The sequence below is a fragment of the Rattus norvegicus genome, chromosome 3, assembly GCF_036323735.1.
Source record: "Rattus norvegicus strain BN/NHsdMcwi chromosome 3, GRCr8, whole genome shotgun sequence".
In the NCBI taxonomy this organism is placed as follows: Eukaryota; Metazoa; Chordata; class Mammalia; order Rodentia; family Muridae; genus Rattus; species Rattus norvegicus.
Genome location: NC_086021.1, coordinates 90,314,201 through 90,337,733, shown reverse-complemented (window position 1 = coordinate 90,337,733; position 23,533 = coordinate 90,314,201). Strand labels below are relative to the sequence as shown.

Here is a 23,533-nt window from a genome sequence, read left to right as displayed (position 1 = left end):
AGATTGAGCATCTCTTCCTGCTGGTCACAGCTTATCCACTGCTGTTCGTCTTGGGTGGTATTGGTCCTGTTCTCGGCTGAGGAGGGAAAGAGAGGGCTCAGCACACGCAACAGAATCAGGAAGCCTGACCCGGAGGTCCTGCCTTCCAACCCAGGCCTCTGACTTGAACCAACCAGGTGTCCCTGGAAGTAATATGCTCTGTCTGGGCTAGGAAAAGAACTCATGAATGTCAGCCCTGGGAGAATCACATACATTCTCCGTCTGAGGTTTTGACTAGCTCAGTCGAGAAAGTGGGCATCACAGTATACACCAAGTTATAATAGCCACTGGAAGACCCCAAGTCAGCAACTGGTTCTTTAATGTGTGCAGTAAGAATGCACATTAAAAAGTAGAGGAAGTCTTTTCCGTCAATGGCATTCTGATAATAACAGCTCGTATTATTTAGCATTTAACCATGTTCCCCGCACTGCTCTGCACAGACCCCATAAGTCACAAGCCCCCAAGAGTCCACTAATAAAACATCCCATCCCCCACATGAATATGCTGCCATCCAGGGGCTGAGCTCAGCTGTGGACTTGGGAGTTGTAACAAGGTAGAGTAAAGGGGACAGGGGGTGACTTTCTTAATTCTGTGGGCTGAGCCATGAGATGGCTGCCTCCGAACTGTTTCTGGGTAGTGGTGCCAGGGGAAGAGAGGGCATTACCTGGGAGCCAGGCCAAACAGGGTCTTCATTCCCGTCGCCCACCTGACTAGCTATGGAGTCTGGACCCTTCCCCTGTGCCTCAGGCCCCTTGTCCGTTAACAAGGGCAGAGAATGAGCAGCCTCAGCTGGAGACAGTGAGGAGAGCTCTACAGAGTCCTGGCCCAGGGGAAAGGCCTGAGGCACATTCCAGAGCACTTGAAATAGCTGACAGTGAGGTTGAACCCAGACCCACAAGATGGTACCCGAGACTGGAAGCCATGAGAAGGCTCATGATGGGGAACAAATGGGTGCTGATTGAAAGAGTGAGGTGAACTCATGCATGAATTCCCAGCCCTCAGGAGGCTCACACAGGATTGCCTTGAGGTCAGCCTGAGCTACATTATGAGTTCCGGATCAACCTGGGCTATGCATGAGACTCTGTCTTGAGAGAAAGAGACAGAGACAGAGAGACAGACAGAGACCAAGAGTCACTAACTAAAAATGCAAAAGCAATGAGCTCTGTAAAGAGAATGGAAGGATACAATTGTATCTGGAGACTGAAAAAGAGGGTGGTTATTGACCCCTGACTTCAAGTAAACTTGAACTGCTCAAGGACCTAGGGGTAGCATGAGGTAATGAGATCTGTGTGTTAACATAAAAAAGAACATATAGAGCCATCAGATCATAAGAGCAGGCTACCAAGAAAGGAACTGGTTTCCCAGTACCAACTACCTGGGAGGCTAGGGAAAGGGCTAAGGCACCTGGAGGAAGTGGGTAGGGGGTTAGACCACTCAGCCTTTGAGGGTCATGTTAACCCTTACTTAATTATCCTTGTGATCACCATCCATTTCGCCACTGGGTTTGTCCACATGGGTTTATTCTACACTGATTACAGGACATTTGCTGTACGCCAGCATTGTGTTGGAGCAGTGAGTTAAAAAAAGAAGAAGAAACAGAAAGACAAGTCAGGGGGCTGGAGAGATGGCTCCGAAGGTAAAGGCACTGACAGCTCTTTCACAGGTCCTGAGTTCAATTCCCAGGAACCACATGGTGGCTCACAACCATCTGTAATGAGATCTGATGCCCTCTTCCAGTATGTCTAAAGACAGCTACAGTGTACTCATATAAATAAAAAAATAAATATTTAAAAATAAAAAGAAAGGCAAGTCAGACTAAAGGTCACAAACAGGTGACCGCCACCGATTTTCTCCCTGCCCCTGTTGTGCTGGACTGGCAGTAAATTGGGTTGAGTGAGTGTCACTTTAAGTAAAAATCCAGACTTCTGGTTCCTTGAAAATGTGGTCTCTCAGCTGGACATGGTGGTGTGCAACCACAGTCCCAGGTACTCAGGAGGCTGAGGTAAAGGCCCTTGAACGCAGGAGTTCTGGGCCAACCAAACCTGAGCAACATAGAAGAAAGAGGGAGAAAGAGGGGGTCGGGGGAGGGAAAGTCAGGAGAATCTGCTGTTCCTTCTAAAGGTGGCCTGCTCTTTCGCCAGGGCTGTCCTTCTTGTACAGGTTTATGTCAATCTCACATCTCCCAGATGCTGGTTCTCTTAACCCTGCCCTGCTCACCTCCTTTATTATCATCTGCCTGCCCTTAAATGACATTTGAACTTGTAGCCCCTGAAATAGAGACCGCCTCTGCCCTTAAGTCTTTCATAATCAGATGACAAGCTCCCTCCCGAATTCCACTGACTTGCAGCTAACGCCCGCTCTGTGCCAGGCTGTTCAAGCAAAACCTCACTCAATCTTGACAACCACCCTAAAGAGTTAATGTGGCAGTCTTCTGATTACAGATGATGAGGGTCCCCAGAAGTAAGGGCACTCAGCCACCCAGCAGCCTGCAGCGGGCTCCAGTTCAAACCCAGAGGAGTCTCCAACACCAGCAGATTCACCCCACCACCCATCCTAGCTGTCCCACAGGCCGGCTTGAGTACTTCCCCAAGTATATTCTAGGCCAGCGAGTATGTCTGCTCTGCTATGGAACCCAGCCCAGCGGATTGCTAATGGCCCCTCAAAGTCCACTAATACTAAGTTCTTCTGGTTTAAGCAATCAACTTCTTGTGAGTGCAATATGAGCTGGCTCCTGAAGCCTGATCCCTCTGAGTGGCTGGTTAAAGGACCTGCCACCCATGGTAGTCACAGCAGAGTAAGTCGTTGGGATCCAACTGCCCCACAGTCACAGACAAGCGGGGCATGCTGAGAAAGAGAACGTCTTCAGTAAGTGGGAATGTACTCAGCAGCTGGGTTAAGATTCAAGGAAAAGGGGCTGGGGATTTAGCTCAGTGGTAGAGTGCTTACCTAGGAAGCGCAAGGCCCTGGGTTCAGTCCCCAGCTCCGAAAAAAAAGAACCAAAAAAAAAAAAAAAGATTCAAGGAAAAAGGGTTGCAGAGATGGCTCAGTGGTTAAGAGCGCTCACTGCTCTTCCAGAGGTCCTGAGTTCAATTCTCAGCAACTACATGGTGGCTCACAACCATCTGCAATGGGATCTGATGCCTTTTTCTGGTGTGTCAAGAGACAGCTACAGTGTACTTACATAAAACAAATAAATAAATCTTTAAAAAAAAAAGAATCAAGGAAAAGCAGATAGCCAACACTGTACCCAGACCTTGTTTGCTCCTTACTAGCGTGACCTTAGGTGTATTACACATGGCCATACACAGCTACCGTGTACTTATATATAATAAATAAATCTAAAAAAAAAAAAGAAAGTGGGTTTGGGTAGTATATGGAATGACTTCTGAGGTTTCAATGATTAGTTATTTGTGCATTAGGAACATGGGAGTATATATGTATTTCTTACAAATATACATAAATAGATACCTGTTTATACAACATCTAACCCAAGGCTGCATCACACTTTAAACTTTTAACTATGGCACTCAGAAATGAAAAAATTACAAAGGTGACTTGTAGATGATCCTGTCTGGAAAACCCTGGAGATTAGATCATGGTTATGCATGCATCTCTAGTCAAATCTTGGCTTCACTAGGTATGCTGCTAACATTCTCTAAAGACTTGCCTCACCTTTGAAATGGGGACAGTGACTTAAAACACCTGGATCCGACAATAGCCTGAGTCCCATACATTCAGAGCAAATTTTAAGTGATTTAAACTATAACAAGTCCTCAACCCATGCTTGCTTCCTCCTGATACTTTCCTGCTGGTGACATGGTGAAAACACCTCAGGTTGAAGTTTTAGCTGGTAATGTCTTGTGTGTGGCCCAAGGGAAGGTAATGTTGCAGCCAAGTCCTGTGTTCCAAGATAAGAAGTTAAAAGAAAGGCTCAATGCTAAATGGATAAAAAGAAGTGGTCTCTGAAGAGTGAGACCCTACCCAGCCAATCCTGCAGCCTGTGAAGGGGAAAGACCGGAGGGATTTGATACCTAAAAAGCATCAAAGAGTCAGTTTATGCAAATGTATTCCAGGAGGGGCGGGGCCAGATTCCAGCTCCACCAGGCAACAGAACTTGGCAGCTTCAGTCTAGTGGTTAAAGGAGGAGAATTGTAAAGAGACCTTGGAATCTTCCTCTTCCGTTAAGGAAAGCCACTGAGAGCAGGCGTGTGGCAAAAGTTTCTCCATGAAGGCTCAGAAAGACCATTTCATGAGACTCTCAAAGTGAAGCCTCGGGCCCTAAGATGTTGGATAAGCCACAGGATGTCTGCCAAGGAGAGCCACTAACAGGCTGTGGAACAAGCCCAAGAGGTGTGTTGTGCAGTCAACAAAGTTGGAAGGAGTGGGAGATCTGAAGAGCCTTTGATAACCAACATGAAGTGACAAGATTCGGAGTTTGCCCTGCTCTGCTTCTTGCTTTGATCTAGCATTTCCTCGGTATGCTTCCTACCCATGTTTTGGAATGGGAATGTATATTCTGTGCCGCCGCATGTTTAATTATGAGATTTGTTTTTTGATTTTTACTGGGGTTACAATTAAGAGATTGCCAAGTCTCACAAGAGACTTTTTTTTTTTTTATTTAAAGCGTTGAGACTGTTATTGACTATGGGGACTTCTGAAATTGGACTGAATGTATTTAGTATTATGATGTGGTTATAAGCCTGTGGGGGCCAGGGGATGAAATGTGGTGGTTTGAATGAGAATGGTATTTGGATGCTGGACTCCAAGTTGACAGAACTACTTAGGAAGGATTACGAGGTAGGTCACTGAGGGTGGGCCTTGAGGTTACAAAAGCCCATGGAAGACCCAGTCTATCTCTCTCTGCCTCTTGATTGTGGATCAGATGTAAACTCTCAGCTGCTGCTCCAGTGCCGTAACTGCCTGCCTGCCACCATGCTCCCTGTCATAACGGTCATGGAGTCACCCTCTTCAACCATAAGCAAGTCCCCAATTAAATGCTCTCTTTTATACGCTGCCTGGGTTATGGTGTTTCTTCACACCAAAAGCAGTATCTAAGACAGCCGGACTGCTCTAGATCAGTCCTCAGCACTTAGTGGTTGGGACACTAGGGCCTCTTCTCCTGAGGCTTAGTAACAAAGGTCACTTTGTGCCCTCCTCACAGAGGAGGGTGTGGTATGGAGCCCACAGCCTCACACTTGTTAAGCAGACACTGTGAGCCTCCCGCAGCAGTCCTTGCTCTGCTTACCAACTGGGTGACCATAGGCGCATTGCATCTCCTAGTTTCAGTTTTCTGCCCCCCAAAATGGGGTTCTAATAATACTGACATCACCGATTTACAAGGAGATCAGAAGACCTAACAAATAGTAAATATGTAGCAACTTTTAGCATTCTTTTGTTATTTTGTAAGTGTGTTACAAACTGAAAAGGCCCTGATTAAATTTTGAGTAACAGTCCCCCATTAGCTCTTACCTAGGTGTGTAGATGGTGGGGAGACCCTGAAAACAGACGGTATGACCAAAGAACCCCAAAGCCTATACTAATGTCAACCTCAGTAATGAGCCTCACGTTCACTGAGTGCTTCAACTGCTTGTTAAACAACATCGTTTGCGATTTGCATCGTTCTGTGACAGAAAAATAACAATTATCCATTAAAGGAAATCACAACCATTCAGAATGCAGAGGACAAGTACCCCCGTGTGGTGCCCAGCCCCAGCCGCTACATCTTCCGTACAACTCCCGCACCTAAGGCAGAAGGCATAATGGAAGAGGGGACAGAAAGATTGTAAGAGCCAGAGGGAGAACAAGTGTGCTCTGAGACTGCATCTCCTAGAAACATGACGGAAGCCTCAAGATGAATGAGGTACCAGGAAGTGGAAAGGGCTGTCTGTGATCAGATAGCATGAGCAAGACAGCAGAGAAAGCATCACCTCATCCAGCAGCCTGCAGGGCAGGGAGAGATGCTGTGCACTTCTGTCCTCTCCAAAAGTGCACAAATATGTTCTGGGGAAAGGACAAGAGTTCACTTACTTTACCACTAGCAGTCACAAACAGCCAGACTCAACCACACACCCACTTTCAAGTAACTCAAAACATCAGGTCAGTCCCTCATGAGATCAAGGATCAAAACTTAAAAGCCCAAACCACAAAACTAAGAAAACACAGGTGCAAATTTTTGCCACCTTAAATTTAGCCAACAGTTTCTTAAACTCGATGGTGTAGCAGAATAAAAATAGGCAAATAGGATTTTATCAACATTAAAAAAAAAAAGGGTACTCGGCAGAGAAAAAGAAAGAAAACTATATAAAGGACTTAGATCCAGTGAAGAACCCTTACACTTCAATAATGAAAAAGAAAGGCCCAGGCCTATGGCTCACTGGTAGACTTCACATTTGCTTAACAGGGTAAGGCCCAGGGTTCAATCTCTAAATAAATAAACAAGCAAATAACACAGCTTAAAAGTAGAAGAAGTAGCTGACTAGATGTTATTCCAGAGAATACGCCAATAAAAACACATGGAAAAACATTCAACCTCAATAGCCATTAGGGAAATGCAAATTAGAAAGACAATCAACAACCAATGCTGGGGTTGGGGAGAAACTGGGATCTCTCACGCACTGCTGGGGAGAATTTAAAATGTGGTGGTCATCTTGGAAAAAAAAAGTTACCTTCATGACCTAGCAAATCCAGTCCAAAAGAAATACATAAACATGGAGTATTATCCCTAAAAACCCAGATGCCCATTAACTAATGAAGAAAATGCAGTCAGTCCACATGATGGAGAATTACCCTGCTATAAAAAAATAAAAAATAAGGCATATATGTGGAACAAGGATGAACCTAAAAAAAGCATTATGCTAAGTGAAAGAAATCAGCCACAAAAGACAAAATTCCATTTATAGAAAAACATTCCAAATAGGTATAGCTGGTATTTGTCATAGCCAGCCTCTGACAGAAAGCAGATAGGGGTTGCCTAGAGAGAGAAGTGGGGTGCGGGGGGGAGCTGGTACTGCTAATGGTACAGCGTTGCTGGTGGGGATAAAGTATATGCTCTAAAATTTGTGGGGATGTCTATGCAATACTGAATATTCTAGAATCTATTGTGTTGTGTTTTAAATGAGGGATTTATACATATCACAGGCCCTAAAAAGTTTTGGGGGTGTTAGAAATGTTGTAAATATTAGCTGCTGTGATAATTACTGGGGTGTATGTATTCTTCAAAGTCAAACATCACCAAACAATACAAGGTAAATCAATTTCCAGTAAAGAACTCTTAATGAAACCCTGGTACCTTCAGGTGCAGAAGGCAGGGAGAAGCCACGGGATGGGTTATAGCAGACATCAAGTCCAGTAGACAACAAAGAGATGGTTCTCTCTAGTCTCCAGAGAAAGCTCGGAGGGATTTGAGTCTCCTGTGGGCAGGGGTCCCTAAGGACCCACTTGGTCCTCTCAACCATCCTGAGATGCATGCCTGTCATCCCATCTCAGACCTCTTCCTCAAGGAATCCACCTTCCTAGGCCCCATGCTAACTCCATCGTCTCTAGGGCCAGCCCTCTGTAACTGGGGCCAGGCCCCTGGGCAGAGTGCCACAGTTGGGTGCAACCCACTGCTTCCTTAGAGATAACTTCGGCAGGGGTGTGGCGGCCCCATGGTATAGCTGGAGCTGCAAGTAAGAATAGATATCAAGACCTCCTCACCTCCACCCTCAAGGAAATGGTTTTCCATCCCACCACACTCACAGTCTAAGCTATGAGGCACCAGGAGAAGCCAGGACCTTTACATGTGTGTTGAGTCACAACCATCCCAGGCACAGATATTACTATTGTTCCAAGGTAGGGGAAACTCAATTTGTAAGGAACTCGCTGGTTAAATGAGATAGAAGCCAGAATTCAAATCTCTGCTGGCCTTCCTTCCAAAAGAACATGGATGTGGGGAAAAGCGACAGGAGACACACCAAACTGCACACCGATCAGCTCCTTCACCGATCACAGCACTCTCCTTTCCAGAAAAGAAAAATATCCACCAAGTCCCAGCCACCAAGTGAGGAAGAGCTCCCTCCCCGATGGACAAACGCAGACAGACAGCCTTTGGCTGCACTTCCTGTTCTCAAGGAGTTTAGGATTCCCACTCCAGGTTGGGATCCATTTACACAAGACCAAGGTGATTGATGTGGAAAGCAAGCGCTCCACAAATATCCATTCTAGAGGAAATAAGGCTGTTAACTTTGTACAAAAGGGTGATTTGTAGAACTGGGAACCCCAAGGTCTCCAAAAGGCCAAGAATATAGGTCCTTCCCATTCATAATCCGGTTTGTGTGGTTCTGCTTGATCCCATTAAGAACTCCTTGTGCCTTGTGTATTGGTGATGTAGCTCAATGCTTTCTAGCACACAAAAAAGACCCGTTTAACTTGAGAATTCCTTATCCAGGTATGTGCAGAACTTCTAAGAGTTTACAGACTACTCTAAACTGAAGGTTGTCACAGGCAACCAGTCTCAGGATATGGATGCCTAGTAGGACATTCAGTGACCACTGAATCAGAATCCTGACAGAGTGGCACGTAAAGTTTGAAGAGATCATGACGTGTGGTTGTCAAATTCCTGGCTGCCCAATGTTCCAGTGTTGGGCAGCCCTGCTTGGTCGCTTTGTCTCTGTCTGACCACCTGTCCTTGTTTTCCAACTTCCTACCTCCTCCTTCTACCGGTCCCTCGCGGTCTTCACCTCCCACCCCAAACCCTTCTCGGATATACCTGGGCATAGACTGGAATAGAAGCCTTCCTTCTTGAGCATGATCAGCAGGGAGGCCCAGCCCAGGAGCACCGCGGAGAAGAAGAGGTTCTCCACCACAGCGGTGCAAGCCATCCACCAGCGCCTGCGGTACGCCTGCTTCAGCGTGGGGGCCATGGTGGCCGAGACTCTGCAGAGAAACAGAGCGCTCAGAGAAGGGCTTCCTAGAGGCCCTTGGGAAGGGTACTCCATCATGGGGGCTCCTGAGACCCCTGGAGCCAACGAGATGGAGCCTCATGGAGGCCCCATAGAGCCCTGTGTTGCGGAGCTGGCTCCGCGCGCTCTGGCAGTGCCAGGAGCGAACGCGCCACTGGCCCGCAGGGCGCTATCAGGAACCAGAAAGGTCTGGTCTGAAGAAGCCACTTCCTGGCGCGCTGCCGGGCTTGCCTACCCGGGCCAGGGCGCCCCGATCCCGCTCCAGGAGACAAACTCCCGAGTTCCCAAAGTCTCTCAAAGTCACCCAGGGTCAGACCGTGCTCAGTAGCCACCGCTGGCCCACAGCTAGCCAACTGGCGCCAGATCGTTTTCTCAGAAGCGAGCAGGAGGCGGAAAGGGAAGTCTGGGGCTACCTCGAGACCCTCTATTCTAGTTACGCCTTTCATTCTACTCCTCCTCTCCGGAGCCCGGGTAGAAAACCTCCTCCCGCCTGCCACAGCCGGCGGCGCTCATGTCCCTACTGTCTCTTGGGCCAATCCCACGGCTGCCACGTGGAGGGAGACCCCGGGCGGGCCCCGTGGCGCCCCCGCGCGCCCCTCACTCCACCGCGCGCTCGGGAACGCCCCAGCCCCTTCGTCCCAGGGAAGGGGCTCGGGCTCCGGCAGGAAGTCCGGTGCCTGCAGACTTTATAAGGACATACTTTATAAGGAGGCGGATGGGGTGGCCGGCGGGCGGGTGTGTTTACCAGAGGGAACGAAGAAACCCGAGCCCGTCAGGGCCGCGGTAGCCACGGTCAACAAGGGAGGCGATCTGACGCGGGGACCCGGAGCAAGACCCGGGCGAGCTGAGAGGGAATGATCAGGGGAAGAGCAAGCAAGAAAGACGAAGAGGAACAGACCCTACCCCCTTCTCTAGAGGGTGGCCCAGCCCCTCATCTATGAAACGGGGCTTTCGAATCAGGGATCCCCGAGGACCCTTCCCATAGTGACAACCGTGGCTCTAAACGGAGTGGAAGAGAAGGGGAGAATGGAGGGGTCGGACAGAGGGAACAATGTGCCCAGAGACTCGGGTAACGGACACTTCGCAGGGATCTGCAAGTGTGGCTGGGTGACTGAGCTGCGGTAGCTGCTCACCTGTCCCCGACAAACTTGCCTCCCACAGCTGTTGACACCCGGGGTAACACAGTGTCTCCGCGGCGCTTCCACACTCCGGATCTCCGGAGACCCAGGATCCCAATTCCAAACCGCATCCACGCGGGGGTCTTCCCTGCGTGCCAGACCCAGCGGTCCTCAGAGCTTCAGCTCCACAAGCTCGCCGGTCTCACCTCGTCTGCGCCCTGGAAAGAGCGGTGGATCTGGGAACCTTCGGGGCGCCACAGATCAGTGAAGCGGGGAAGCCAGGGCATGGACTACGAGATCTGCCCAGTTGATAGCTGTATTTACAGGCGTTGGGAGCAGCGCCCCAAGGTGGGGGCGGGGGTTCCCGTCCCTTCCCCACCCCTTAGGTCGAGTTTCATGCACACGTGACTCGCCTGTTGGTCCCCAGATACTCTTCTTACCCGTTACTCCCGAGGAGCCTAAATTTCCACTCTCGACCCCCATCTTCTCTGTTGATCCCCTGACTAACGTTTGACAGCATTCTCTGCATCTTTGTTCAAAACAACCAAAGATTTGGCTGGAGTCAGACTGGATGCTGGAAAGGCTTGGGTGAGGTCTTGAACTGTGAAGTCGAAAAGGATTGTTTCCGAGAGTCAGAACTCTTTTGGAGTTTATATGCTCCAAATAAGAGTCTGCGGTTTGAAAGCCTGCCTAGCCTGAGTTACTTACCTTGGGCAACTTAACCTCTCAAAGATTGTTTCCATCTCTATAGAGTAGGATAGCAATAATAGAATTTGCCTGCCTGTCCAAAGGAGATAGAATTAGGATGCAGTTGTAATGCTGGGTACATTGCAGTGGCGAGCATAATAAATGTTTATTGTTGCGGCTGTTGTCATTTCGCAAGACTCCATAATCAGGTGCTTCCTGTCGCTAAGGTGATTGATCTTTTGGTAAAAGATCTTTTGGTAAATCTGTAAAACAGGGAAGGTATTTGGACAATGGCACAGATTAAAGAAGTAATTATACTGAAGAAAAATACGGATATGGGTTAATTCAGTTCATTAAGAGTGAAAAAAAAAAGTGGCCAGAGGTGGTGATGCATATATTTCATCCCAGCACTCAGGAGGGAGAGGCAGGCAGATCTCTGGGAGTTTGAGGCTAGCCTGGTCTCAAGACAGCTGAGGGTTGTTACAGAGAAAACTCGAGGGGGAGAGAGGTCCAGGGAGGCTGTAAGACTGACAAAATGCTTGCTTAGCATGTCTGAGCCTGAAGGTTTGATCTGAAGCACAGCACAAACCAGGGCACAAACCACTATGGTGCATGTCTATAAGCCCAGCACAGGAGAGATAGAGGCAAAGGGATCAGAAGTTCAAGGTCATGCAAGAGGCCAGCCTGGGCTACATGAAACCCTGTCTCAAAAAAAAAAAGTTTAGAGTGCTGCAAGTGGTATTTCACAGAGCTCTGAAGTAGTCTGAGACAGTGCAGAGAGTTCCACAAACGTAGTCAGTAAGGAGCTCCTGAAGCCCTGAGCTGCTGAGCCGCCACACCAAAAAAGGAACGAACATTGCCAAGTGACTACGATATGATGGGCACTTTCCAAAACAAAAGTTATTAACTATGCAGTTCATCACAGGGTGCTCCAAACCTCACAAGTTTTCACACAGAGAGCAAACAAGGTTTTCAGCTAGACCACAGAGACTGGAGGCAGGCCTGTCTGGCTTGGAAGTTTTCTGGTGTTTTCGTTCCTGTGAGCCAGGTGAAGGGACAGCAAAGCAAAAGCTTGGCAGGAGAAAGGCACGGGAAGTTCTCTGGCAAAAGCACATGTCAGCCTTTGGTGGCTTTACTTCTTAAAATGCCTCTCCGGCTGCAGGATAGGGAGTGCGGCTGAGCAATAGAACTCTGCCATACGTGTGTGTTCTAATCCAGAAAGACAATGTGTGCGTGCGTGCGAACACACACACACACACACACACACACACACACACACACACACACACAGAATATGTATATATGTGTGTATGTATGTATGTCTGTATGTATGTATGTATATGCTTCTACACCCTTCACCCTTGACCTCAGGGTTAAATTCCTTAGCTTAGTACAAGGGGCCCCACAGGAAAGGTTTAATTCAACAGCATCAGGGCCTCTTGACGACCACATTGAAATACTAATTCATTATCTAGGAAAACGCTTCTTGGACATAAGCACAGACCTTCAGACTGAAGTTTCAGTGCAGTTGTGAGTCCACCCATAAGACTTTAGTGTCCATGAAATCCTGTGTCTGGAAGTCTTGCTGCTTCTCTTTCCATCTGATGTTCCCGTCTTCCTTTTAGGGACTCTCTGTGAAGTCAGGAGCCTTTGTTCTGTTCACTGCTTGCATACTCAGAGCACCTAAGAGCAGATGTGCAGCGAGAGAGCCCGGCCAGCTGGCTTCACACCTTCCCAGTTCTGCACCTGTTCTTCCTTCTTGTAGGAGTGGCAGATTCACTTCTTCATTTCCAATTCACGCATCCTTACAGCTCTGCTCAAGTTTCACCTTTGTTTGGAAGCTGCCCACCCAATCCCCATAGACTGTGCTGATCACCCAGGAAGCCCCCTGATCTGAAATGATGACTTTCTTTCCTTCTTCCCTTTCCCCACTTCTTGGCCTGTAAGCCTGTTGGGTGCAAAACCAATCAGACTGTAGGTAATTTGCATGGCTGCTGCCTGTGGCAGACCCGGCATACAGTAAATGTTTATAGAATAAAGAGAAGGGAATAGCAGGAAATAAAGCTGGGAAGTCTAGGATGACCTTGAAATGACCTCCACGAAGCTAAATATGTATAGTTAAAAACAACCCCAAAACTGAGATTTTTTTCGTTTTCTTCTTTTGGTTTTGTTTGAAGGGTACAGTCATGGTTCACTTTTAATGAAAAGAGGGTATATTGGGAAGGAAGGCTTAAGTAGATAGGAAGCCTTTATAATAGCTCAGAAGGCCAGGTATCTCTCTGTGTCTCTGTGTCTCTATGTCTCTCTCTGCCTCTCTCTCTCTCTGTCCGTCTGTCTGTCTCTCTCTCTCTGTGTCTCTGTGTCTCTATGTCTCTCTCTGCCTCTCTCTCTGTGTCCGTCAGTCTGTCTGTCTGTCTGTCTGTCTGTCTGTCTCTCTCTCTCTCTCTCTCTGTCACACACACACACACACACACACACACACACACACACACACACACACACACACCTATACTCCCAGCACAGCAGGTACATGTGCAAGGCTAGTTCTAGGCCAGGGCTACAGACCAATACTAAGATCAGAAAACAGGGGTTGGAGTGGTGGTGGAGAGAGAGAGCTCAACCATTACAAGCAGTTGTTGCTCTTGCAGAGGACCTGGATTGAGGTCCCATCCACCCACATGGTGACTCACAACTGTCTGTGATGCCAGTTTCACAGAACTCACTGCCCCCTTCTGGCGTCCACAGACTCTGCAGGCATATGGTACACTTCATGCCTGCCGGCAAAACACTCAACACACATACAATAAAAATTAATAAATCTTAAAGATTTTATTCCAGGAGAGCACCTGATGTTTGGGGAAGCTGAACAAGGGCCAAGGTGAGAATGTAACTGGGGAACGTACTTGGGGAGAGACCTTGCATCTAGTCGGGAGCTCAGGAAATGGTCTTTAAGGGCAATGTGTAAGTTGATATCTGCAGATAGCTTTAGGGAAAGACTCAGTGGGATTTATCAGTCCCCAAGGGAAGGAAGCCTCGTATGAAGAATTCAATTCCAAAAGCTGCAGAGATGCATATGAAGGAAGGGGCTTGTAGCATAGGTCGTTGTTGACAGCTGCCCTTCCAGGCGTTGCACCTTCTGAGCTGTGAGGTTGCTCAGCAGTTTAGCGTGGCCATTCTCTTTCCTCTCTTGCTCCCATTGTCAACAGCAGCAGCACCTCTTCTCCGGGCTTAGGTGACAAAAGTAGAAACACCCCAGCTTCTGCTCCCTGCCTCCGTCTTTCCATGTACCCTGTAGTTACCCTGTAGCTCCTGCCTTCTCTCCATACACTGGCTTTCCTGAGCCCTGCTGCTCACTGAGCCCAGAATAGACCCTTGCAACCTGGCCTTCCCAATTCCGCCCCACTTGACCACACATATAACCAGCATAATCTACTGGAAACAAAAGTTTTATCTGGCCGCTGCCCTTGAAATGTCTTCCATGTCCTTTTGTAAGTGGAGGTAGGTGATGTCCATAAGTGCCCAATTCTTTCCAATAGCTTTCCAGACTCCATCTGTAGATAAATCCCTTTGTTGTGTGGTCTATATAACACTTGAGTTTTAATGTTTTTAACTCATCAAGGTGTTCCTGTTTCCTCTGATGGACTGTGTGCCTCTCAGGGCAGGTATGGATGTGCCTTCCCTCAAGTCACCCACCCTCCTGAGCCCCTGTCTGGTAAATCCTAGTCACCTTTGAATCTCACTCGTTTATCATTTTGGAGAATGTAACCTTCTCTAAATACCCAGACTATGAACACAGTCCTTTTCATAGCCCCACTGCTCTCCGAACATCTTTTGTAACACGTGTTGAAAGGTCTCTGGTTTAGGGTTATTGGAACACATTGAGGACAGATTGTCCTTCTGATAAGAGACAGATTAGGAGAAAAATTAATGCCATGGAAAGTGGTGTGTGTGGGGGTTATGACAAGATCACAGAGCCCAACACTAGACAGACAGCATAGAAGGGGCCAAGTGAGGGGGTCCTTTCTTATAGGTGTCAAAGGAAGAGGCACCATAATTGATGAGGGGCCAGAGCATAAGCCTGCCTCTGACAACCAGGGATGGGGAGTAGGAAGACTTGCTGTACGAGGAAGAAAGGAAGGAATCTTGTTGGTGTGGAACTTAGAGAACATGGGGGAAAGGGGAGAGGAACACATTTGCTTATGATGTACCCATTACCTTGTGGGGGTGTGCCAGTGGTAGCCTTCTGATATCTTGGGAGTCTAGTAGCCTGGTTTTTTTTTTGTTTGTTTGTTTTTGTTTTTTTACATTTTTTTTTATTAACTTGAGTATTTCTTATATACATTTCGAGTGTTATTCCCTTTCCCGGTATCCGGGCAAACATCCCCCTCCCCCCTCCCCTTCCTTATGGGTGTTCCCCTCCCAACCCTCCCCCCATTGCCGCCCTCCCCCCCCCCAGTCTAGTTCACTGGGGGTTCAGTCTTAGCAGGACCCAGTAGTAGCCTGGTTTTATCCTTGAAGAAGTAATACTAAGGGTACCAGAGACAGAGAGATGGCTCAATGGGTAGTGCTTGCTGCCAAGCCTTTGTTCAATCCCTGGAACCCACATAGCAGGTGAAAACTGACACTTCCAAGTCTTTCTGACTGACATATGTGCACATATGTACTCACAAAAAATGTTTTTTCTTTTCTTTTATTTCGGAGCTGGGGACCGAATCCAGGGCCTTGAGCTTGCTAGGCAAGCACTCTACCACTGAGCTAAATCCCCAACCCCCACAAAAAAATTTTTAAGGTATCTGCTATTCTTCTGTAATTCAGGCACCTTGGGATAATTTTTGGGTAGGGGGCTTATTATTTTCTTTACAACAGCTATGGAAAGCAACTAATATATGTGGGTTAGTGAGCTCCTAGCCCAAAGCCTAACATTTTTCACAACTATAAAAACCATCTTGTTTTAGTATTCTTCCCACCAACTAGCGTTTAAAACCTCTTTCCACTGTGTCCTATGACCTAAGACAACGTTCATCACAAGACTCCTCTCAGCTCAGCATACAAGAGCTCTTACACAATTCTATAGGTGTGTATTAAGAAAACAACCCTTAGATTTTGTCAGATTTTTAACAGGGTTTGAGACCTGAAAGAGGATGTGAATCTTTTCCTAGATTCTGAAGGGGCTGTCTACCCTTCAGAAAAGCATCCCCCACTAGAATATAATCTCTTTTTCTTTTTTTTTTTTTTTTTTTTCAGGGCTGGGGATCGAACCCAGGACCTTGCGCTTCCTAGGCAAGCGCTCTACCACTGAGCCAAATCCCCAACCCCAGAATATAATCTCTTAAAAGGCAAGCGTCTTATTCTGTTTTGCTCATGATGTATGCCAAGGACCTAGAATGGTACCCAACACATTCTAGCATAGGTGTGAAGTGAATAGCAGTCTCAGACAACTGCTTCGGGAACACAGACAACATGTGCCCAAGCTGTCTGTAGCTGAGTTTCCCCAAAACACAATGCTTTATCTCAGCTTCTCCAGGTTGGGAGAAAAGGTGTGACTTGGCTGGGTCCTGACCTTCAATATCTCTCACAGGCTTGCCAAACGTGGATCAGGGACACTGTCATCTGAAAGCTAAGCAGGGGAAGGATCTGCTTCCAAGCTCACACCCATAGTGGGACATTTACCATGTGAGTGTTGCTTACCACAGGAGCCTCTTCTCAGGTCAGGTTAGAACATGGGAGCTGGCTTCATCAGTTAGCAAGGAAGGGAGGAAGAGTGTGTGTGCAGTCTCTCATAACTATATCCTAACACCTTGGCTATGATCTTCTTATTAAAAGTATCTTTGTCAAGTGCACATTGCATATGGGGAGGGGATCCACGTCAGAGCATAAATACTGGGCAGTATCACCTGAGGCCAGGGGAATCTTAGAATCTGCCTACCACAGAATACACTAACAGCAGAAGGCAGAGATCGTACTGGGTCCAGCCAGTGAGGGGGAAGCAGAAACTAGTGGTAAGTGATTTGATGAACTTTTCCCCATCTTCCAACAGGCTGTTATCAACCTGTAGTGCAGATTTACAGATCTTCTAACTTCTTAAGCGTATTCAAAGCCTAGATTTTTGTGAGATGCTTCCTGATTTTTAAAACTGGGATAATCAAGTAGAACAAGAACTGGCTTTACACTTCCTTTCAGTGACAGAAAGGACGTGATTCAGTCTTAGTTCTCAGACCTTTGGTATAGGTCTACCATTTCTCCAACCCTCCACTCCATCCCAGTGGTTTACAGGCAGCAAGAACCTAGACAACTCATTCTGTCCACATCCCACAGAAAACAGTGTGAAAATGCAAAGTTGCTGCAATATAATTTCCTTAGAAATTCCCCGTCAGCCAAAGAGCAGCAGCTAAAGCAGCGTTGGGTCTGTGACTCAGAATTCCAGCTCTGTCCTGGACAAGTATCTAACTCTTCAAGCCTCAGTCTCCTCGTCCATAAAACACAACAGTTGTACCTACCTGAGCTGTCCCAACATTAAGCAAATAATAAGACCCTCAGCAGAGGTTAGCTAGAGCAACTCCATATATATGAGCCAGCCTTCAAGTCATCAGCCCTTTCTCTCCTCACTGTCTGTACCACCTCCCTCGTTGGTCCATTATCTACTGTCATCTAACACGGTCTATCTGGCTGACAGCAAGCCTTTGACAAGCAGACCTGTCCCTGCTGCTGAAAGGTTTAAATCCTCTAACAGTCTGCTGACGGCCTTAGCAGGAGAAACTCCAAATGGCTTAACACAGCCCACTCTCTAGGCTGTTCTGGAGCTGAGCCTGCCCAGGCTTCTGGGCTCACCACTCAGCTTTGTCTTCACACTTGGTGTTGCAGTCACACTGCAGCTGTTTCCCCGCCCTCCACACTTCCGTGAGGTGGCAAAGCCTTTCTAAGAGCTATTCCTGAGCTGGAACCTCTCCTTTGTCCACCAGGCTGTGTTTGCTCCAGCTGTGCACTATCAAGAGAATACTCAGGAAAGCAGATACAGTTTCTCTTTTTCTTACAGTGGCTTCTCTTCCTAGCCATGTGCTACAGTGCTGGCAGAGAACAAGCAAATGTAACTTTGTGGAACAGGCCCCAGTAGCTCAGACTTGTGTGCAGACAGTGCCACCTGCTGACCTGAATTTGTATTTCACCTTTTAGAAAGACTTTCTGCCCATCCTGACAGGACTGGGCTTTTGTGGTTTTCACAGAAGTCCATCTAGTGTTTCCACTTCCCACCAAATTTGACAAACTGTCGAGTATTTAGTGCACTTCAGATACCTTTCTAACTACTGAGTTATTAGTTTGCACAACCACCTAAGTCGGCAGATGGCCCTACAGGTAGGGTAACTGAAGCAGTTAAATACCTCTCCCAAAGTCCACAACTAGAAATTTCAGCCAAGACTAAAAACCGATTTGAACCTGCACTTGTAAGCTGAACAAAGTCTCTGCCTCCTTTACTCTGTCCCAAACACCTCTACAGAGAAAGCCTACTTTGAATGTACAGTTCTGCCAGTGGCTTCAGTATTAACAAAGTGCCTTCTAGAATAACCCACATATTCTGAAAGCTGCAGTCTAAGGGCCTTCTTCAGACAGCAGTGGGGCGGACCTTCCCACTACTATACTGTGTGACCTGTAAGCAGCTGCCACTCTGAACCTGTTTCCTAATTAGACCTTTAGTCTGGGTGGGTGGACTCTCTCATACACTGGAAAGTGACTGAAAAACAGCCTGAATCAGGTAAACACATGTGGTGAAGTCATCACTCAGGCCCCTACCTAGCTCACTTTCCAAGATGGCTGAACCGCCTCCCATCTTGACAGTAATATAGCTATCTAGGTAACATCTAGAGCAGAATGGCTACTTGCTAGCAAAACCCTATCCACTGTCACGTCCTCTAAATAGCTTTTCTTTGATATGTGTAGAAATGGCCTGTTTGCCTCCACTTACTATCAAGCTTTAAAGGACACTTAATACCTCCTATACCCAAGTCACTCTAGTACATCACAGAGATGTAGCACAGTCAGGGCCACACAGTAAGCATCAGACTCTTAAGCCCAAACCCTGTGGTCCCACTAGTCTATAGTCTTAAAGCACTGTAGTAAGGTACGCACGTGTAATCCCAGCGTTTGAGAGGCAGAAGCAGATGGATCTCTGTGAATGGATCTCTGTGAGTCTGAGGGTAGTCTGGTCTACAGAGTGACATCCTGTTTTTAAAAACAAAACACAACAAAACAAAGCAACCCAACCCCACTAAAGTAAAGACCCACTGCATTAAATCCCTCTACTGTTGGATGCTCTGACTCTTTACTCTCAAACAAAGACACTGCTTTGCACAAATTTGTTTTAATATGATATATACATATACACACATTCACAGTCACAAACCAGCATGACAAGTCCCCTTCCTTAGCCAGGAGAGCTCTACCACACGCAGGGGTCCTGGAGATGCTCAAGGGCCTAAGTATGACAGTTTTCACATGTGACATCCATTAGGGACACTTTAATCAGAGGTGGCAAGGTGCACCACGGGTGTACATGGCCCGGGGCCTCATGCAGGCCCAGAGCTCTGCTGTACCCGCTTCATCAGCTCTTCATCCTGCATAGACAACTCTGTCAACTTTTTTCCCATCCTCTCATGGATGTCCAAGTACTTGGATACGCATCGGTCCAGACACACAGACTCGCCTTTGGACAGCTCTGCCTCCTTGTAGTGGGGAGGCACGCACTTCCGGTGGCAGGCACTGGTCATTCTGGGTTAGAGAAGAACAAGGTTGTATCAGTAACTTCCTACAGCATCCCGGGAACCTTCAACAATTCCAACCCTGCTGGACTGATTCTTGTCTGGTTCCTCCCTCAAGAAAACAGTAGAGGGCTGGAGAGACGGCTCAGCGGTTAGAGCACTGACTGCTCTTCCAGAGGTCCTGAGTTCAAATCCCAGCAACCACATGGTGGCTCACAGCCATCTGTAATGAGAGCTGATGCCTTCTTCTCCTGTGTCTCGTGTGTCTGAAGAAAGCTACAGTGTATATATTAAATAAATAAACCTAAAAAAAGAAAAGAAACTTTTCTTCAACCAGTTTGGAAGGTTCTTCCAATAAGAATCTTCTCTGAGTCATGTACAAGACTAGTTAAAGCAGAAGCACTTGCTGAATACTGGCTGTGTGCCAGCCATCATGCTAAGGGCTAATACAGACTCTGTTAGGCAACCCTCACAGTAGCCCAGTGGGGTAGGCACAATCATTATCCCCACTTTACAGATGAGGAAATTAAGACACAGCTCAGTAATTTGCTAAATATCACACAAAGCTAGGTAGTCTGACTGCACAGTCTGCATTTTAAAAACCATTCTAATTTATAGTCTCAAAAACAAACCAATCAATGAAAAGAGCTGCTGACAAAAACCAGCAGATACCTGCTGTTTCCTGTATGATATGCTAGATGATAAAGTATAATACTGTAATGTCTGTATGGCATAGCACCTCTTATGCCAGTTTTACTGATGAGATAAGCAATTATGAGACATTCAGCAGTGACTGGCATACCAGGATGCTTCCAAATTGGCCTAACAGCTACAAGCAGTAGTTGTGAAGTCAGCCTCAAGTTCTGGCCTGACATTGTTGCTGACCAGCTACAAAACCTGAGATTAGTAAACCCCTTAATACCTCAATTCCCCTATGTTAAAATGGTACTAATAAAATTAACCCACTGCTCTTCTTTCCTTCCTTCCTTCCTTCCTTCCTTCCTTCCTTCCTTCCTCTCTTTCTCTCTTTCTCTCTCTCTCTCTCTCTTTCTTTCTTTCTCTCTTTCTTTCTTTCTTTCTTTCTTTCATTCATTCATTCATTCAACTATTTGGCTTTGGCCTCCATCTCTGAGTATAGGCACCCACCATGCCGAGATCAAACCAAGGGCTTCCTACATTCTAGACAAACATCCTATGTTCCACCCCATTCTCCCTTTGAATTATTTTTAAGTATTTACAAAAATGACAATGGGGGTCTGGAAAGTAGTTAAGAGAACTTACTGTTTTGCAGAGGACCTGGGTTTGGTTCCCAGCACCCACATGGCAGCTCACAACTATCTTTGACTCCAGTTCCAGGAGATATGATGCCCTCTACTGGCCTCTGAGGGCATGTGATGCACATGTATATACACATGCAAGCAAAACATACATACATATAAAACAAATAAATTAAAAAAATTTAAAGTGGGGGTTGGGGATTTAGCTCAGTGGTAGAGCGCTTGCCTAGGAAGCACAAGGCCTTGGGTTCGGTCCCCAGCTCCGAAAAAAAGAACCAAAAAAAAAAAAAATTTTAAAGTGACAATGTATATAAAATGCTTTGCAAGTGCCTAACACAGAGATAAAGTTTAATAAGGATCAAGTGCACACACTTTTAATCCCAGCACCCAAGAGACAGAGACAGATCTCTGGGAGTGAGACCAACCTGCTCTATACAGATCAAGCCAACAACCAGGGCAACACGGAGACGCCCTATCTTGAAAAACAAGAACAAAAACGCTCACCCCACCTCTCCCCCAAAAAGGAAGAAAAAAATTAATAAGTACTAGCTACTAAATACTATTAACTACTAAATGACTGTTCAGATGGCTCAGGAGGCAAAGGCCCTTGCTGCCAAACCAGAAGATCTGAGTTCAATCCAAGATGGAATCCTAGTAAGTTGTCCTTTGACCTCCACATGTGAGCTGCTATAGCATGCATGTTGGCATTCATAAATAAACACAAAATACAGAAGCAAAGGTAATAAAATGGGCTATTAGAAAATAAAAGAGGGGTTGGAGATTTAGCTCAGTGGTAGAGCGCTTGCCTAGCAAGCACAAGGCCCTGGGTTCGGTCCCCAGCTCCAAAAAAAAGAAAAGAAAAGAAAAGAAAGAAAAGGCAGTGCTTACTTGTACTTGATACTCAGCAGAGCCTGAGCAGGAGACTTTCCTTCACACCCCTTTTACTCCCTCTAAATAGCCAACCAAGTCCTTCCAGTGACCTGTCTTTACTTCAGCCAAGCCCGCAGTAATGGTGGGACGGGATTAGGAGGTTGGGACTTGGCTCTACTACCTTAGGGAAAGCATTCCTTACAAGTCCTTCACTCTATCGCGGTAGGGGTGACGAGGGCTAGTTTTCTGGACAAGGTGAATCGGAGTGGTTCTCTTTACCTGTTGTACATGTCGGCCATCATCTCCACCTCCAGCTCCGCTGCCAGTTGCTGGGCTCTGAGCGGATCCATGTCAACTTAGCACCGTGGAGAAAATAGCCTCCTGGTCTTTAGTCCTGGGAGCGTACATGATAAGTCAGCACCGACCCCTCCACATTCACTCTAATACCCACCCAGGGGCTGGAGGGCGCGAGGGGTTACAGCGTTTCAGACCAGCAGGGACCAGTACCCTAAGAAAACGTAGTCAGCCCTCTTACCAGAAGTGGAAATGAGGCCCTTAAAGGGGACAGTGTCCAGTTCAAGGTCACTCAAGATGTCATGGGGCTCGGAGCTGGAAACCGAGAGCTCTCAGTATCTCGAAATCACTCCTAGCCAGAGGACCGACATTAGGGGCAGAGCACACAAAACCCTGGGCCTGAACCCACGCAGCCCCGAGAATGTGACCCTAACCACAACATAGGTTCCCAGGGCCGGTCTAAAGGCTGCGCCTCTGTCATGGCAATGGCATAATCAGGGTCAGCCTGGGGATCAGATACCATGGCTCACTCACCACGGCCTGGGGTAGGTCACAGCTCCCGCAACGCCCCCAACTTCGGGTCAATAGTAAAAAGTTAACCGGGTACCAAGATAGGCGAAATAAGAAGCACGTGGGTCACTTCCGGAAGGAAGTCTAACCTCTTCTTTGATCCGGAAGAAAACGCAAACCAGGCGGCTCTGGGAAACCGGCTACCATAGAGAGGAGCCACTGGCTGAAGAGAAACCTACTTCAATTTGCTAGAGTGGACTCCAAAGTATCATAGAGTGCGGAGTCAATGGCAGAGCGCCGACAGCCTTGTTAGCGTTCCATCCCTCTGGTTGTCCGGGAGACTTCTGAGTGTTTGGAGTGTGGAAAAGGCTTGGCTCCCTGAGCCTACCATGGAGAGCCCACGCCTGAGCGCAGACGGATCTTTTGTGAAGAAGGGAGAACGTTTCCCAAAGGAGCCTGTCAGTTTTGCATGTTAAAACCACCTGGAGCACTTTTTTAAAAACCTCAACGCCCAGACGTTACCTCATACTCGTGAAATCAGAGTCCCAGGGAGTAGGACCCAGACTTTAGTAAATGAACAAACTGCGTTAACTGGTGGGGTTGCAGAAAGAAGGATACAAAATCGCTGCTCGCAGAAAAAGGAAACATGTATAGAGGTCTTCTGTGCTTGCTTTTGAGATAGGGTCTCATGGAACCCAGGCTCTCTAATTTGCGGTGTAGCCGAAGATGACCTAGAACTTATTTCCTGCCTCAACCTCACTAGGGCTGCGGTTACAGATGAGCGCCGTTATGCCTGAACTTTGCAGTGCTGGGATGGAAGTAGGACCACATGCTACAGGCAAGCGCTCTACCAACTGCCCCAGCGCTGCAGCATGTTTTACTGCACTTCTTTATCATAGCCATACACATGCACAATAAATAAAAAAATAAATGTAACAATAAGAATTATTGGCTTTATCCTTCTCTTTTTCTTTCTTTCTTTCTTTCTTTTTTTTTTTTTTTTCTAGGCAAGCACTCTACCTAACTGAGCTAAATCCCCAACCCCTTGG

General features: G+C 47.1%; 2 protein-coding genes across 9 annotated transcripts in view; both read right to left on the bottom strand.

The window, feature by feature from the left end:
- Positions 1–10,484, bottom strand: part of Slc43a1 (solute carrier family 43 member 1) — a 26,189-nt gene extending 15,705 nt beyond the window's left edge. The window contains exons 1-3 of one of the 6 annotated variants that reach the window (XM_039104880.2): positions 10,112–10,484; positions 8,786–8,952; positions 1–76 (exon numbers count right to left, since the gene is read on the bottom strand). The exon at positions 1–76 is cut by the window's left edge and continues 99 nt beyond it. In XM_039104880.2, coding sequence (XP_038960808.1) covers positions 1–76; positions 8,786–8,952; positions 10,112–10,227 — 359 coding nt within the window. In that variant the 5' untranslated portion in view covers positions 10,228–10,484. Of the gene's footprint in view, positions 77–8,785; positions 8,953–9,499; positions 9,637–10,111 lie in introns of those variants that run through there. The other 5 variants (XM_063283651.1, XM_039104882.2, XM_039104881.2 and 2 more) reach the window with 5 other exon arrangements.
- Positions 10,485–19,120: 8,636 nt separating this feature from the next.
- Timm10 (translocase of inner mitochondrial membrane 10) lies at positions 19,121–22,686 on the bottom strand. Of its 3 annotated transcripts, XM_006234474.5 has the most exons (4): positions 22,509–22,645; positions 22,216–22,326; positions 21,960–22,074; positions 19,121–19,543 (listed from the first exon to the last, which is right to left on the bottom strand). In XM_006234474.5, exons 3-4 carry the CDS (start codon positions 22,028–22,030, stop codon positions 19,342–19,344), a joined length of 273 nt encoding a protein of 90 aa, XP_006234536.1. In that variant the 5' UTR covers positions 22,031–22,074; positions 22,216–22,326; positions 22,509–22,645; the 3' UTR covers positions 19,121–19,341. The 3 variants fall into 3 exon arrangements, with proteins under 3 accessions (XP_006234536.1, XP_006234535.1, NP_742071.1); XM_006234473.5 differs by lacking the exon at positions 22,216–22,326 and having other exon boundaries at positions 22,509–22,686; NM_172074.3 differs by having other exon boundaries at positions 21,960–22,595.
- Between the last annotated feature and the right edge of the window lie 847 nt (positions 22,687–23,533).